The sequence below is a fragment of the Poecilia formosa genome, unplaced genomic scaffold (assembly GCF_000485575.1).
Source record: "Poecilia formosa unplaced genomic scaffold, Poecilia_formosa-5.1.2 Scaffold219, whole genome shotgun sequence".
NCBI classification, from domain to species: Eukaryota; Metazoa; Chordata; class Actinopteri; order Cyprinodontiformes; family Poeciliidae; genus Poecilia; species Poecilia formosa.
In genome coordinates, this window is record NW_006800158.1 from 484,336 (window position 1) to 498,376 (window position 14,041).

General features: G+C 38.5%; 2 protein-coding genes across 5 annotated transcripts in view; one reads left to right on the forward strand and one right to left on the reverse strand.

The window, feature by feature from the left end:
• Window positions 1-4,211, reverse strand: part of LOC103149204 (tryptophan 5-hydroxylase 1-like) — an 11,929-nt gene extending 7,718 nt beyond the window's left edge. For 2 of the 3 annotated variants that reach the window (XM_016679750.1, XM_016679751.1), the window contains exons 1-5: window positions 2,187-2,476; window positions 1,458-1,641; window positions 1,289-1,389; window positions 1,099-1,166; window positions 765-961 (exon numbers count right to left, since the gene is read on the reverse strand). In XM_016679750.1, the coding sequence (XP_016535236.1) occupies window positions 765-961; window positions 1,099-1,166; window positions 1,289-1,389; window positions 1,458-1,641; window positions 2,187-2,321 (685 nt within the window). In that variant the 5' untranslated portion in view covers window positions 2,322-2,476. Of the gene's footprint in view, window positions 1-764; window positions 962-1,098; window positions 1,167-1,288; window positions 1,390-1,457; window positions 1,642-2,186; window positions 2,477-3,987 lie in introns of those variants that run through there. The other variant, XM_016679752.1, reaches the window with a different exon arrangement.
• A 3,089-nt stretch (window positions 4,212-7,300) lies between these two features.
• The window catches only part of LOC103149205 (AP-2 complex subunit alpha-2), a 20,469-nt gene continuing 13,728 nt past the window's right edge, over window positions 7,301-14,041 (forward strand). Inside the window, exons 1-5 of one of the 2 annotated variants that reach the window (XM_016679765.1) lie at window positions 7,301-7,544; window positions 11,055-11,123; window positions 11,443-11,585; window positions 12,097-12,290; window positions 13,448-13,577. In XM_016679765.1, coding sequence (XP_016535251.1) covers window positions 7,478-7,544; window positions 11,055-11,123; window positions 11,443-11,585; window positions 12,097-12,290; window positions 13,448-13,577 — 603 coding nt within the window. In that variant the 5' untranslated portion in view covers window positions 7,301-7,477. The remainder of the gene's footprint in view (window positions 7,545-11,054; window positions 11,124-11,442; window positions 11,586-12,096; window positions 12,291-13,447; window positions 13,578-14,041) is intronic. The other variant, XM_007568246.2, reaches the window with a different exon arrangement.

Consider the following 14,041-nt stretch of genomic DNA (forward strand, 5'->3'; position numbering starts at 1 on the left):
AGAGAGAGAGAGAGAGAGAGAGAGACTGTATGCCTTTTTCAGTGTTATACCCAGTATGCCTTTTGTGCTAGTTTTCCATCTTTTTCTGTCACAGATACAACATACAACTCTGAAAAAAAATAAGAGACCGCTTTAAATGATCAGTTTTTCTGATTTTTGTTTTTATAGGTATATGTCTGAGTCAAATGAACATTGTTCTTTTATTCTATGAACTACTGACATGTCTCTGAAATTCCATGCAAAAATGTATTTATTTGTAGAAAATGAGAAACGGTCAAAATCATAAAAAAGTTGCAATGCTTTCAGACCTTAAATAATGCAAAGAAAACAAGTCCATATTCATTTAGAAACAACAATACTAATGATTTAACTCAGGAAAAGGTCAGAAATCAATATTTGGTGGAATAATCATCCAGAGCTGCATGTTGTGATGTACACTGTATAATTAGTACTGACTCCTGTTATAATACCCATTTTCTCCTTTCAAAAAAATGTTGCTATGTCCTGACAGAATAATACGAGACAGATGATCTGTGATAAAGTTTGAGCTCCTGAGTCTCCTCCCTGTGGTTCTACTGCCATGGCTTCAATGCAGCTCTTTGACAGTGCTGACCTTTGCAGTATTTTTTATAACCTGTTAGGTATCATCTCCAGCCTAGTGGATTTCAACTCTAACTCTTACACTTTGAGAAAAAAGTAAAAGAAATCACTTTATTTATGTTGGTACCTTGGTTTTGCATCCCTGGCACAGCTTTAACACTCACCCATGAGGAAGCGTGACACATCCTCCAACTGAGGGATGTTGTTCTCACTGTATTTACAGTATCTGGTCAGCAGAGGAAGATTCTTCAAATACTCCTTGCAGGCATGACTGGGATACAGCTTGTTAAGCTCCTGAAACACCACGCCCCACGTCCGCACCTCCTCTGCCGTGTAGTTGATTCGAGGAATCTGATCACCACTGTTGCATATAATCAGGCATGACAGATTAAAAACACACATTTTAATATACAGACATTTTCCAATATGATGTCTCATTTGTTTTATTCAACTACTCACTATCAATTATCCAGGAAACCAAAAGAAAATGTCACTTACTGTTTGAAGTTCATAGCCAAATCAGCAAAATACTTCCTCCGTTTACGGTAAATTTGGTCTTTAAATCCCTGTAATAACAATGTTGCTGTGTCTGAATTTGTTTTTCTAAAGAAAACCAGTAATTTATCTGTTTTCATGGTTTGGACGACAGACAGAAAATTAGGAAAAACAACACAGAGAGTACACATACCGGGTGATCTGCATCTAATTCAGAGCCGTACATTAAAACCCTGTTGGCGCACAGATCCAAATCTGAAATCTTTGTGGGAAACCAGGGAACATATTCCAAACCTGATGGAAAATCGGGAATTTACTGCATGTTATTTACATGCTCATATTTAATTCTGACCATGTCTTACCATCATGTAGTAAAGAAGAGTTTTCCGAGGGAGTCATTTCCACTATTTCGGTGTGTGTCCTCAGCAGCTCGGTCAGCTCCTTCAGTTGTTCATGCTCTGAATCACAGTTTATGAAGATCTCAAAGTCTGAATCTCTCCGTTTGGACTTGCGAGACTCAATATGAACCAGATGGACGTGTTTTTCCTGCAACAACAAGGTCAGAGCGCTTGGAAAATTGTGCTAAATAATGAAGTCATTTTTATTTAATGTAATTTATTTATTTCGAACATGATAGCAGTATAGAATAACAGATGTGAACAAGGAATGCAAAATACACCTATTTTTTGAACCACAATAATCTGAAAAGGAGAAGAAAGAAGGAAGAAACTTATGAACTTATCCTCCATAAACTCATACCACCTTTTCATATGGACCCTCATTATTAAATACAAAATAAATGAATACATAAAACATAGGTTAATTAATGTTCCATTTTAACTGTTTTTTTTTCTTTTCTTTTTTTTTTTACCATAGACTCACCAAACACGCATATGTCTAAATATATACATCCATACATCCATATCCACACACACTCATATGCTTTCTTTTAAATTGTATTAAATTTACAGTAAATTTTGTTTTAACTCCTCATTTAACTTCTTTCATATTTTTACACCATGAATTGAATGCAAATTTTATTAGATGACAGAAAAAGTTTTATCTATTAAAGCATGCATATTAAATAATACCTGGAAAAGTTTCAGAGCTCTGATAAGTCCCCCCACTTCATTCTTCAGTGTGAATATAATAGTTGCTGCTTTGTTTCTGGGGTTGCTTGGATGTCCAGTCATGAGGTTGTCCTGGTGTCCATCACTTCCATTCATTGTTACCTTGGTTTTTGGATGTTGGAATACATTTTAGATCATCGTCAGCTTTACAGATTTAATTCTAGTTCAACAATGTTTCAATATAAACTAGTCTTGTTTCATTTGATATGTTAATCAAGAGCTTTACGCTAGTTTTATGACCAGAGGTAACATAGTTGTATTTTATAACAGTTATGCAATAAATGATAAATGTTCATAGAAGCTGGCTGAAAGAAAAACTTAGAAAATCTATCACTTCTCTAGCTACATCATTGTTATGTTCTCTTAATATTTATAAGTAATTTAGTAATAAAATGTGCTTACAATATTCCCAATAGTAGCTCTAATAGTATTAGCAACAATAATAATGGTACTATTGATTTACTACTGCTATAGTAACAACAATATAATATATCAAGATAGTTTCTCATATTCAGTGTAGATAATTTTCTTATGAAAAGGTTTGAATTGTTATAGCAGTCAAACAGTCATAATAATAATAACTTTGCTGCCAACAGCTGATCACAAATAAAATACCAGACTTTTGTGATTAACAGAAAAGCAACACATTATGGGGAAAAAACTACAATTAGCACATCTATAATTGAACCTTAATATTATGAAACACATGACCAAAAAATAATAAATAATAATTATTATATTATTAAATTAAATTCTTAGGCACATCACCAGTTCTGAAGTCCTCGAGGGAATAGACTTTAAAATACTGCTGGTAGTTTATAAAGAACCAAAATACATTAAAGATCTGCTGTTGTTGGTCAACCTCCAGAACCTCTCAGGTCTTCTGGTTCTGGTCTACTCTGCATCCAGAACCAGAACCAAACATGGAAATCAGCATTCAGCTTCTATGCACCACAAATCTGGAGCAAACTTCTAGAAAACTGCAAAACAGCCGAAACAATGAGTTCATTTAAATCAAGACTAAAAACCCAGCTGTTGCTTTTGAATCATAATAAATGAAGCATTGACCAACATTTTGATGTGTAATGACGGCACTTGTAATGTTTCAATTGTTGATATTTGTGTTTTTATGATGTAAAGCACTTTGAACTGCCTTGTTGCTGAGGTAGGCTATACAAACAAACTTGATTGATTGATTGATTGATTGATTGATTGATTAACAAGCAACAGTATTTTAAACTTTTAGTGATCATTAAAAAAATACTTTAATATTCAGGCTGCTGCGGAGGTGCATGGGAAAGCACAACTTCCTCATCGCAGGTTTGAATCCCGGCCTGATGACCTTCCCTTTCTCATTACCTACTTTCCTGTCCTAGCACTTTCAAATAAAGGCCACTAAAGCCCAAAAAACCCTAATAGCTCATTTTCTGGCATCTGGTTTCTGCTTTTGTGGAAAATATGTTAAATTTCTATAAATCAATTAATCAGATGATAAACTAAACAAAAATTATCTTTAATAATAAATTCAAAGATGACTTATTAAGATATGATACAGGAAATATTGGCAAAACAGATTATTTTAGGTTTAACTAAAATTAAATTGAAAGCTTTTCTTAAAACATTATAGTTTCTGCATTATTTAGAAAACCTGTTCAAAATAAACTCAAAGTGACAATAAACTTCTACTTTCTTATTCAGTGTGAATTTTTTCCAAGAAGCAAAACAGGTAGTAGATTGTACATTCATATTTTGAGATACTCGCCTTATTGTCGAACTTCTTGTCAGAATCATGTGACTTTCCTTTAGTTGGCTCCAGTTCATCTGGCATCTCAGCTTTTGTTGCTTCCGCTGCATCAGCAGACATTTTATAACGTCTTAGAAAAAACTGTGTGAAGTTCTTTTAACTAGGCAGATAGGCAAACCAGAGTCCTTATGGGTCACCTGCAGTCTGGGTGAACAGCTGCTCAGTCAGAACGAACAAAATGTGGGCTGTATTTATGAAGCTGCAAGGTGGGGAGGGGTCAAGAAAAAGAGAGAGAGGTTAGTTTGAACAGGAAGAAAATTAGAACAAGTCATGATTAACATGGCCAGCTGGACACAACACTATCTGCTGTTAAGAAATGCTATTGTTATTTCTCAATGTTAGAACCTTTTCTGAAGTTGTCAGTCTCCTCCCTGCATTATGTGGCGCTATTGGATTGGTGTCTGCATTTTGCATACATACAGACAAGTTCATCTCAAACCCTGATGGTTAGCTTGAGCTCAGAGAAAACTAGGTATTTGCTTTTTTAAGAGCTTTACTGTAAAATATATGTATATATTGGTTTGGGTGAATTGTGTGTGACCTAGCCATGACAGGAAAACAATGACTGAATGACATACAGAACAAAAGAGACTAGTAAAAACTCTCAATGCCAGAATGCGTGGCATTGAATTCTTTTCTGCAGTTCCCAGGATACAATTTCACAAAATGACCATCTGACATCATTAAAAGTCTACTATTTGTGTAACTGGTGACTCTGTCGATAAGGCTGGACCTGCTTAGCTCCACTGAGCTCCTGCAGTAAGAGAATCTTAAAGAACTGTACATTCCCCAAGAAGAGACAGTATCTGATGATGTTGACACAGCCGTTTTCCTTCTACTGCGCTAAAGAATGAGCAGAGAAGAGCTGCCACCCTGAACTCATACCGCTCGCTCCAGTCCAAGCAGAAAGCTGGGCTGCTGCTGTTCACCAGAACAGCAACTCAATGGATTTCACTGAGTTGTTTGGATCAGTTGAAGGCATTTATTTATACATTTTGAGGATTTCCTGATAGTAAAGAATGAACGTAGAGAAGCCCTGAAGTAACAAATACATGGAGGTTTTCAGCATTGCACATTGACAGGATATTTTTAATTTTTGCAATATTTCACAAGTGAAAGGAATAAATGTCTAATGCCACTAATGACTTTTGTAAGGTCCTTTTTATTAGTTTTATTAAGAATCCAATCTGGGCGTCAAGGTCTGTGACATGGTCTTTGGGAGGTCTGGGAGGTTTCCTGATGGCCAGTCTGATACAGTCTGAACAAGCCAGTGTGTGCATGTGTGTGTGTTTCTTTCTTCTTTTTTTGTTATTTTACCTTATAAATAAATCTTATCCTTGTGGCCACTTTGGAACTTCATATGCAGTGAAACAACAGGCTGGGTGAGTCTGATAATTTGCATATGTAGGTAAAAACTACCGGCTTCTCCCAATTTAAAAAAGAAAGAGACTTTGTTAAATTAGACAACTTACTAAAAAGAAAGAAGAAAGAAATATGAACAAAGTCCTTTCACCCTAACATATTCCAATATGAGCACATATCTACCTCAGACATATGGTTCATCTATAATCAGAGATTTTACTCAGATTAGATTCTGAGCAGACAAGAAGTCTGTCTCATTTTTTAAAATTTGCCTGAGACAGCTGGCTGTCTTTAAAAGATTCTCCATGAGACCTTGTACATCTAAACACAATTCCAGCCGGATCTGATCCTCACTAACAACCCAGGATGAAAATGACTGACGCAGGACTGCTGGCTAGTTAACTGCCAGGTTTCTCTGGGTGGGGAATCAGACCGGTGCAACATATTTAAAGAAGCTTAATTAAAAGCAGTGTGCTCCATCTAGTCTCTGCTGATACAATTAGAAAGCTTGTGCTTTTGTGTGGTAGTGCTTTCTTTTCCTGTATTGTCTCTGTGCGGGGTCATTCTGTAACCACATGCTGGTTTTATATGTTTATTGTATTAAGCTTTGCTCTTTCTACCTCACTCAGTCATGTTGAAATCATTCATGTGGATAATAGATGCTGCAGTTAATTAGCTTTATGGAAAAAAGTACCCTATTGTTTTTCATGGCATATCTAAATGACACAATTTAGAAGATCAAAAATGGTACGTCCAAATATTTGCTATTGTTGTGTAGTCAAGATTTTACTACACAACAATATTTTACTATGAAATATTTTCCACATAAAATAATTAACGACCGCAGAGAAAATCTTGTTCAGAGATCTACCAACAGTTGATCCTTTCAAGTATTCTAGAAACTTAATGCATTTCTCTCTTGGTTTTGAAATTCTTCTTCTGAAAGGTTTGAGTTTTGAAGATCAGGGGAAAATGATAGATGGATTTTATCATATTTAAAAAAAAAAAAAACAACAACAACAAAAAAACCAAATTGCACAATGGATGGAGAGCTGAATGAGATCTCTACTCATTTTACCTCTGTAAATTATTATGAAGGTTTTCAATGTGAGAATTTTGGGAATTCTCACTTTCTAAATTAGATCAGTCTTGCTTATCTCTATCTAGAACAACCCTGAGTACAGCTGTTGCACTAAATGAGCTGTTTGTTTGCTTACTGCTGTCTGAGACTGGTCTGCTGGTTTGGAATGATAAACATGTCGTTGGTAAGTTTTCAGTTGTGCCTATAGTTTGCATGTTGGATGATGGATCCCACACTGTTCTATGAGATGTCAAGGACTTGGAGAATTGTATTATGACGCAACCCTGGTCCAAAGTTCTTCACAACTTCTTGACCTGTCGCCTTTGTCTTTACGATGCTTGATGTTAACTCATGTTCTCTGAACCTCTAAGACCTTCTGAGAACAGATTTAGAATGAGATTGAAACACACATAGATGGGCTCTGTTTAGCTGATGATATGACATTTTTCTGACAGTTTATTATTTCTTAAAAAGGCATGAAGGGACTCGCTCTGATTCTAACTTCACACTCTTTTTCTTCTAGGTGACACTCAAGCATCCCATGAGGTGTTGCTCTTTTACTGTTGTGTTTTTTGTCATTTAAGGAAAGACATTTGTGTTTTAACAAGATTTAGATTTCATCTCGCTAAAGCGAGAAGCCCTCTTGTTATAACAAGATTAATGTATTGTTATAACAAGAAAGTTTGTCTAGCTTAATTCTTAATTATAAATGATTATGAAGATTTTAAAAACAATTATCCTGTGCTCTTCCGGAAATTCTCACGGTCAAACTGGCTTCTCTGTAGCTTAGTAGCAGCTACAGTGTCATAAACTACTTGTGTGGAATGAAGCCCTGCGGGGTGTAGCCTGAGCTAAATGGAACGCAGCCGCAGTCAGTCTGGTTCCTGTTATTCAGCGCTTGCAGTGCTAACTGTGTAGCAAAACAACTTTAACAAAGTTGCTCGTCATAACTGCGGTATCCTTCTTATTCGCAGAAATAGTTCGCATTAAGACAGTGTGAACAAAATGCCCGCGGTCTCTAAAGGGGATGGAATGCGTGGTTTGGCTGTGTTCATTTCAGACATCAGGAACTGTAAGTTTGTTTTGAATCTTTGCGGAATTAAGCTAATGTAAAGTAGTCAGTGTAACGGAGGTGGACACTGCCAGCTCGGTATCTTCTTTTCGAGGTCATTTGAACAAGTGTTTGTACAAGCAGACTACACGTTGAGATAGAATGCTGTGTATTATATGTTACTCAGCAGTGTTAGCTGTTAGCTCCAAGTAGCTAATATTACGTTTAGGGCGTGGACCAAACCGCTGCCTGGAGATGATTCTTAACAAGCAAATAAAACTGGGCAATTTAAAGATGGAGATTATACACACTGACTGGGGTCGGGTCAGAGTTTTTATCAGTAGTGTCTATCACAAACATAGTTTATTTATTTATTTATTTTTTTTATTTTTAATTTTTTGAAAGATGTTATCATTCAAAAATTGTTGTTAAAAGTTCCACCACATCTCGTCAGATAATAAATAAAAAAATCTAAATTTTTCCTGGTGGCAGATTTAATCAACAAGACCTTCAGATCACGAGCTGTTTCCAAAAACCTAAACAGGTAATTAAGTCAAGCTGCTCCTGAATTTGGTTTCACAACAGCAAAGACGCATTAGTTACCATGGTGATTTTCTACAAGGCCTGTCAAATAGAAAAAATGTTGAACTGGCCTAACAATAAAGTGTTTATAGCAAAATAAAGCTTTATTGTTATTATTATGAATGATTTGTTAAACATATTTAAATGTTACAGAGTTGAGTCACTGCTTTACTAAAAATCCACCAATGCTGTTAAATTTTTGAGTTTACAGACATAGGCGTAAATAAAACCCATCTGAAAAGAACTAAAAATGTCTCACTTATCTTTCAGTATTTAGTTTTTAGAAACCTCACAATATGAAAGTGCCCCAAATCAGATAATTGCTTTTTTTATGAAGTATATCCATTGAAAAATAAATAACACAATATTTGATAAAAAAATAAAATAAAATAAATAAATAAAATAAAATAGATTTGCTGCGCAGGCTGTTCAGAGTTAGGAAAATATGACATGGCAGTATTATCCTTAATAAGTGTGAAAACTAATAAAAAGCCTTCCTGCCATGATCTGTTGTTAATTATTTAAAAGAGGCGTTGTCACTCTTTGCATGAGAGTGAGAGAGACACATTGGTATCACACGCTTCTGCAGGTCAACAAGATTTCACTGTTGTTTCCAAGCAATGACAAAATGATTTCAGACTTGATGTTTTAAGTTGTCCTTAGCAGGTTAGATTAGCCAGTTTTTTTAGTAAGGCTGTCCTTAACTAAGATTTCCTAGGGTTAGAGTTAGGGACAGAACTCGACCGACTTATCAAAAGCATAAAACTGAGAAATTTCGAGAGACCTAACAGTCCTGTTTTTGGAGAGTGGGAGGAAAAAGGAGTAGCCAGAGAGCACACACATCAAGACTTTATGCAGAAAGACCCCAGTCTGGTGTTCAAATCTAGAAGGTTCTTTCTGTAAGGCATCAGTGTAAACAGCTGCTCTACCCTGCACCTTTTATTACATTCATTATTGTTATTGTCATTACTTTTATTATTAAACAGTTAAAGAATTAAATTAAGGTTGGTTTTTAATAGTCTTTATAAGCNCTGGTGGCTCCCGAGTCGCTAGTGTCTCCCGAGTCACTGCTGGTTCCCGACTTGCTGTTGGTTCTTGTCTCACTGTTGGCTCCCGAGTCACTGGTGACTCTCAAGTCACTGGTGGCTCGTTGGTGGCTCTCGAGTCGCTGGTGACTCTTGACTTTCTGGTGACTCCCCACTGTCTGGTGGCTCCCCTCTGTCTGGTGGCTCCCCACTGTCTGGTGGCTCCCAAGTCGCTGCTGGTTCTCGACTTGCTGTTGGTTCTCATCTCACTGCTAGCTCCCGACTCACTGGTGACTTTCGAGTCACTGGTGGCTCCCTGGTGGCTCCCTGGTGGCTCTCGACTTTCTGGTGATCTCGACTTTCTGGTGATCTCGACTTTCTTGTGATCTCAACTTTCTGGTGACTCGACTTTCTGGTAACTCTCGGCGTTCTGGTGACTCGACTTTCTGGTGACTCCGAACTTTTTGTTGGCTTCCAACTGTCTTGTGGCTCCCGACTTTTTGGTGGCTCCCCACTGTCTGGTGGCTCCCCACTGTCTGGTGGCTCCCCACTGTCTGGTGGCTCGCCACTGTCTGGTGGCTCCCAAGTCGCTGCTGGTTCTCGACTTGCTGTTGGTTCTCGTCTCACTGCTGGCTCCCGAGTCACTGGTGGCTCGCTGGTGGCTCTCGAGTCGCTGGTGGCTCTCGACTCTCTGGTGGCTCCCGACTCTCTGGTGGCTCGCTGGTGGCTCTTGAGTCGCTGGTCGCTCTCAACTCTCTGGTGGCTCCCGACTCTCTGGTGGCTCCTGTATTAAAGTGTTCCGCCATATTTAGTCTTTGTAGTCCAAACCAGCAGCTGTGCCTTCCTCTGTATTCTGTTGCTATAGCGATTAAACCTCTGTAACTGCTGTGTGTGTGTCAGAGACTTTATCTAACTTTATGAGACACCCAGTCAGTTTTAATGAAAAAAGCAGTCCGAACGACTGCTTCCCGTTCAGGATCCGTAAGGCCGATCCAAAAACCATTTGAAGCATATAAGAGGGCTATTTGTCGTCTCCGATAGTACCACGATTCATATCTGTAGCTCATTCACAGTAATTGCAGTGATGAGAGAAAAATGGTGTGCGCTGATCTCAGAAAATTTTCAGAAAAATCTGAAAATGAATGGTGGAGTGTCTGAAGGTACCCTGTCACTTGATTTTGCTCTGAAGCACCTTGACAGAAAACCGTCAGCCCTAGAGAAATTTTGAAAACATTTTACGGGAGCAGGCATTCGTATCAATGTCATGACCTACTTTCATACCAATAGAGCAATTTTTGCACCCATGACAGCGATTTCAAAATTATTTTGGGGTCAAAATTCCACTCTGTTTCTCACTCTAAAAAAGCGGCAGTTGGTGTCAGTTACACTCTGCGTTTCGGCAGTTGGAAATTTCGCTCGTTTTTCGCTTTTTATTTCGCCATTTTTACACAGAACCCCAATAAAAATAATAGCCCGGATGCCGGGATCAAGCCGCACGTTTTGATACCTTTTTTGTGGGGTTTCTTGCAGCGGTACGAGCCGCATTAACGGTGACGGAAGAATAATAAATATTAAAGAGACATTCTATTGGGTGTAGAACAATAGGTGCCTGCCAGTGACTGACCTGCTTCGCTGACCTGTGCATTGCTATGGGCAGGCCCCAATTATTCTGACGATTTAGAGAACTTGAGCCAGGTGAAGCTTATACTGCAACTTGAGTTTTGGATAAAACATAATATTTACAAGCCAAGAGGGGTTTTATGCCAGTCAACGATTAATTGATTACTAAGTTAGTTGATGATTTTTTCAATNATCTATAATCAGAGATTTTACTCAGATTAGATTCTGAGCAGACAAGAAGTCTGTCTCATTTTTTAAAAATGTTAAAAAACGTTTATGGTTGATTGAAGCTCTTTGTTTGCAGGTAAAAGTAAGGAGGCAGAGGTGAAGAGGATAAACAAAGAGCTAGCCAACATCCGTTCCAAATTTAAAGGTAAGTGAGCAGTTGGGACACTCTAACCCTGAGAAACAGAAAGTCATGCAACAGACTGCTCCAAGCTGAAGGGATTCAGTCTGCTGTTGTGATGAGCTTTATCTATGCCACAGTGTGAAAGTCTCACAGGAAAAGATCGTGTTAGCTTAGGTTTAGGCTGAAGCTTTGATATCCTGAGCCATCAGGGTTTATCACTGTTTTTGAAATATAATGATGTTCTCATACATTGTTAATTAATAATTGATAATTCCAAAAATGAAATATTTAGCTTATCAAAGGCACTTTACGTCAATTTATGTTTCCTGTGTTGCTGTGGTAGGAGACAAGGCTTTGGACGGCTACAGTAAAAAGAAATATGTGTGCAAACTGCTCTTCATCTTCCTTCTGGGCCACGATATTGACTTTGGACACATGGAGGCTGTCAACCTGCTTAGCTCCAACAAATACACCGAAAAGCAAATTGTAAGTATTTCTTTCTTTTAATTGTTTGTTTTCACCTCGCAGCTCAGTCTGACTGGAGCAAACATTATAACATGTCAAAGACGAAGCACATCCTCTGGCGGCGTTATTGGACCAGGACCCAATCCATGATGCTGATGTAAAAAAACATATATTTGATTCTGCAGCACATCCTCACATGTATTGAACACTTGATTTGTAATGGTTAGAAAAGAGCTGTCACAGTGAGATCATCCACTAATAATGTTAAAGAACACCATAGAACATCTTCAGAAGTCCAGCACTGCACAAATCCTTTAAGATGAACCTAAGATGTTGTCTTCCTACATCAGTAAAATGCTTGTTGCTGTTCCAGCTCTGATAAAACAAGTGAGCAGCATCAACCCACCTTCTGCCGTGGTGGGTCCAGCTGGTTTAGGAACCATAATCAGGACAGATGAAGATGAAGAGGATTTTCAGAATGTTTTGGTTCATTCAGGTGTCTGTCATCTGGTGCCACTTCCTGCTTTTTCAGGGTTACTTGTTCATCTCCGTGCTGGTGAACTCCAACAGTGAACTCATCCGTCTCATCAACAACGCCATCAAGAATGACCTCGCCAGCCGCAACGCGACCTTCATGAACCTGGCTTTGCACTGCATCGCTAACGTGGGGAGCAGAGAGATGGCCGAGGCTTTTGCTTCGGACATTCCCAGAATCTTGGTTGCAGGGTTCGTAAAAATGGTTTATTCATACAAAAAACTGATATTAATATTCTAGTCTTTCACACTTACTTTTTCTGGTTTGATGCTAGAAAGAGTTTTCTGGCTGATTCATGTTACAACACTCTAAAAGACAAATCTCATAGCAGGCAACTCTGGGAGAACGTTTAGGAGACATCTAAGACTTCTAGTTTGTCAGTTGATTTTGTTCAGTCTGTGCGTCGCTCCAGTGGGATGATAACCTGGTGAATGCAGCGGTTCTCCTGCTCTCCACAGGCCTGTAGAAATTCTATTTGCAGTTTGCCTCAGGTCATGTGTTAGAAAAGGTAAATATTTGGAAGAAGACACTCTAATCAGACAAAAACCAAAATTAAACATTTTGACATAAATGCAAAATGCCATGTGTTATAGAACAGTAGCAGTGTGTATCACACAGAGAGATGGGCTGGACACCAAGTGAGTCCGACACACGGGACGACACAGCGACAAAAAGTTGGAAATTGTTGAGCTTTTGTATTGTGTTGTTAGCCCGAGTTCACTTTTACATGCACAAGATTGAAATTTTACATCCTTGAATTTGACCAGTCGCTTGGCTGGAGGGGCAAGAGACTTTCACCTCATCACACAAGTCTGGGCTGCTGCTAACGATTATTTTAGTAGTGAATTATTCTGACGATTTAGAGAACTTGAGCCAGGTGAAGCTTATACTGCAACTTGAGGAGTTTTGGATAAAACATAATATTTACAAGCCAAGAGGGGTTTTATGCCAGTCAACGATTAATTGATTACTAAGTTAGTTGATGATTTTTTCAATAACCAGTTCATCAGGATTAATCTGATTAATTGTTTTAGTCCTACACAAGTTCCATAGGGAATGAATGGAGAGTGAGTGACACTGCATGTGTTGTTGACCATGTGTTGAGCTCTTGACCCTTAATCCCACCTAAATGTGTTTTATTAAAGGGCCTATTGTTAAATTAAGTTCACAAATCAGCTGGACACCTAGATCCACTTCTTCTCCCTGGTTTTCTTCCTGGAAGGTTGCTGGTTGCCACGCTGGTGTTAGTAGTTGTTGGAGGAGATCATATTTCAGACTAACTAAGCTTTTCCAGTGTTGTCTCAGTGTTAGTATGAAAGCATGCTGAAGAGATGATTTTTGTTTCCAGGGACACCATGGACAGTGTGAAGCAGAGCGCTGCGCTGTGTCTGCTGCGGCTCAACAGGACTTCTCCTGATCTGGTGCCTATGGGAGAGTGGACAGCTCGGGTCGTCCACCTGCTCAATGATCAGCACCTGGTAAGACCTGTGCTAGTTTACTGCTTCAGAATCAGAACATCACTACAGCTGTGTTTAGGGCCTGTGCTATTTAAAAGTCTGGTTAGGTTTGAAAGTGAAACACACACATTGTACCAGACACAAGGTTTTATGAAGATGTGTATCTGTCTGTACGACATGCTGGAACAAAACTTCTCCTTACTCTCTGATGACTAAAGTCAATTAACATTCAGCCAGACGTAAGCAGGCTGTGGAATATCCTGGTTGCTTGCTTACCTGGTTACCTTGGTTACGAGCCAGTCAGAGGTCTTGGACCAGCAGCTGCATAGTCGAGGGTCTGCATGTAGCGATATTACAAAGCTTTTGGCTAGAGCCAGTCTTAGTGTTTGTTTGTCAATGCAGCTGAAGAACTGGGACAAGAATACTTTTTGAGATGTCCAGTTTATTTCCTTTGTAAGAAAAAGTAAAAGTGTAAAGAAACAGCC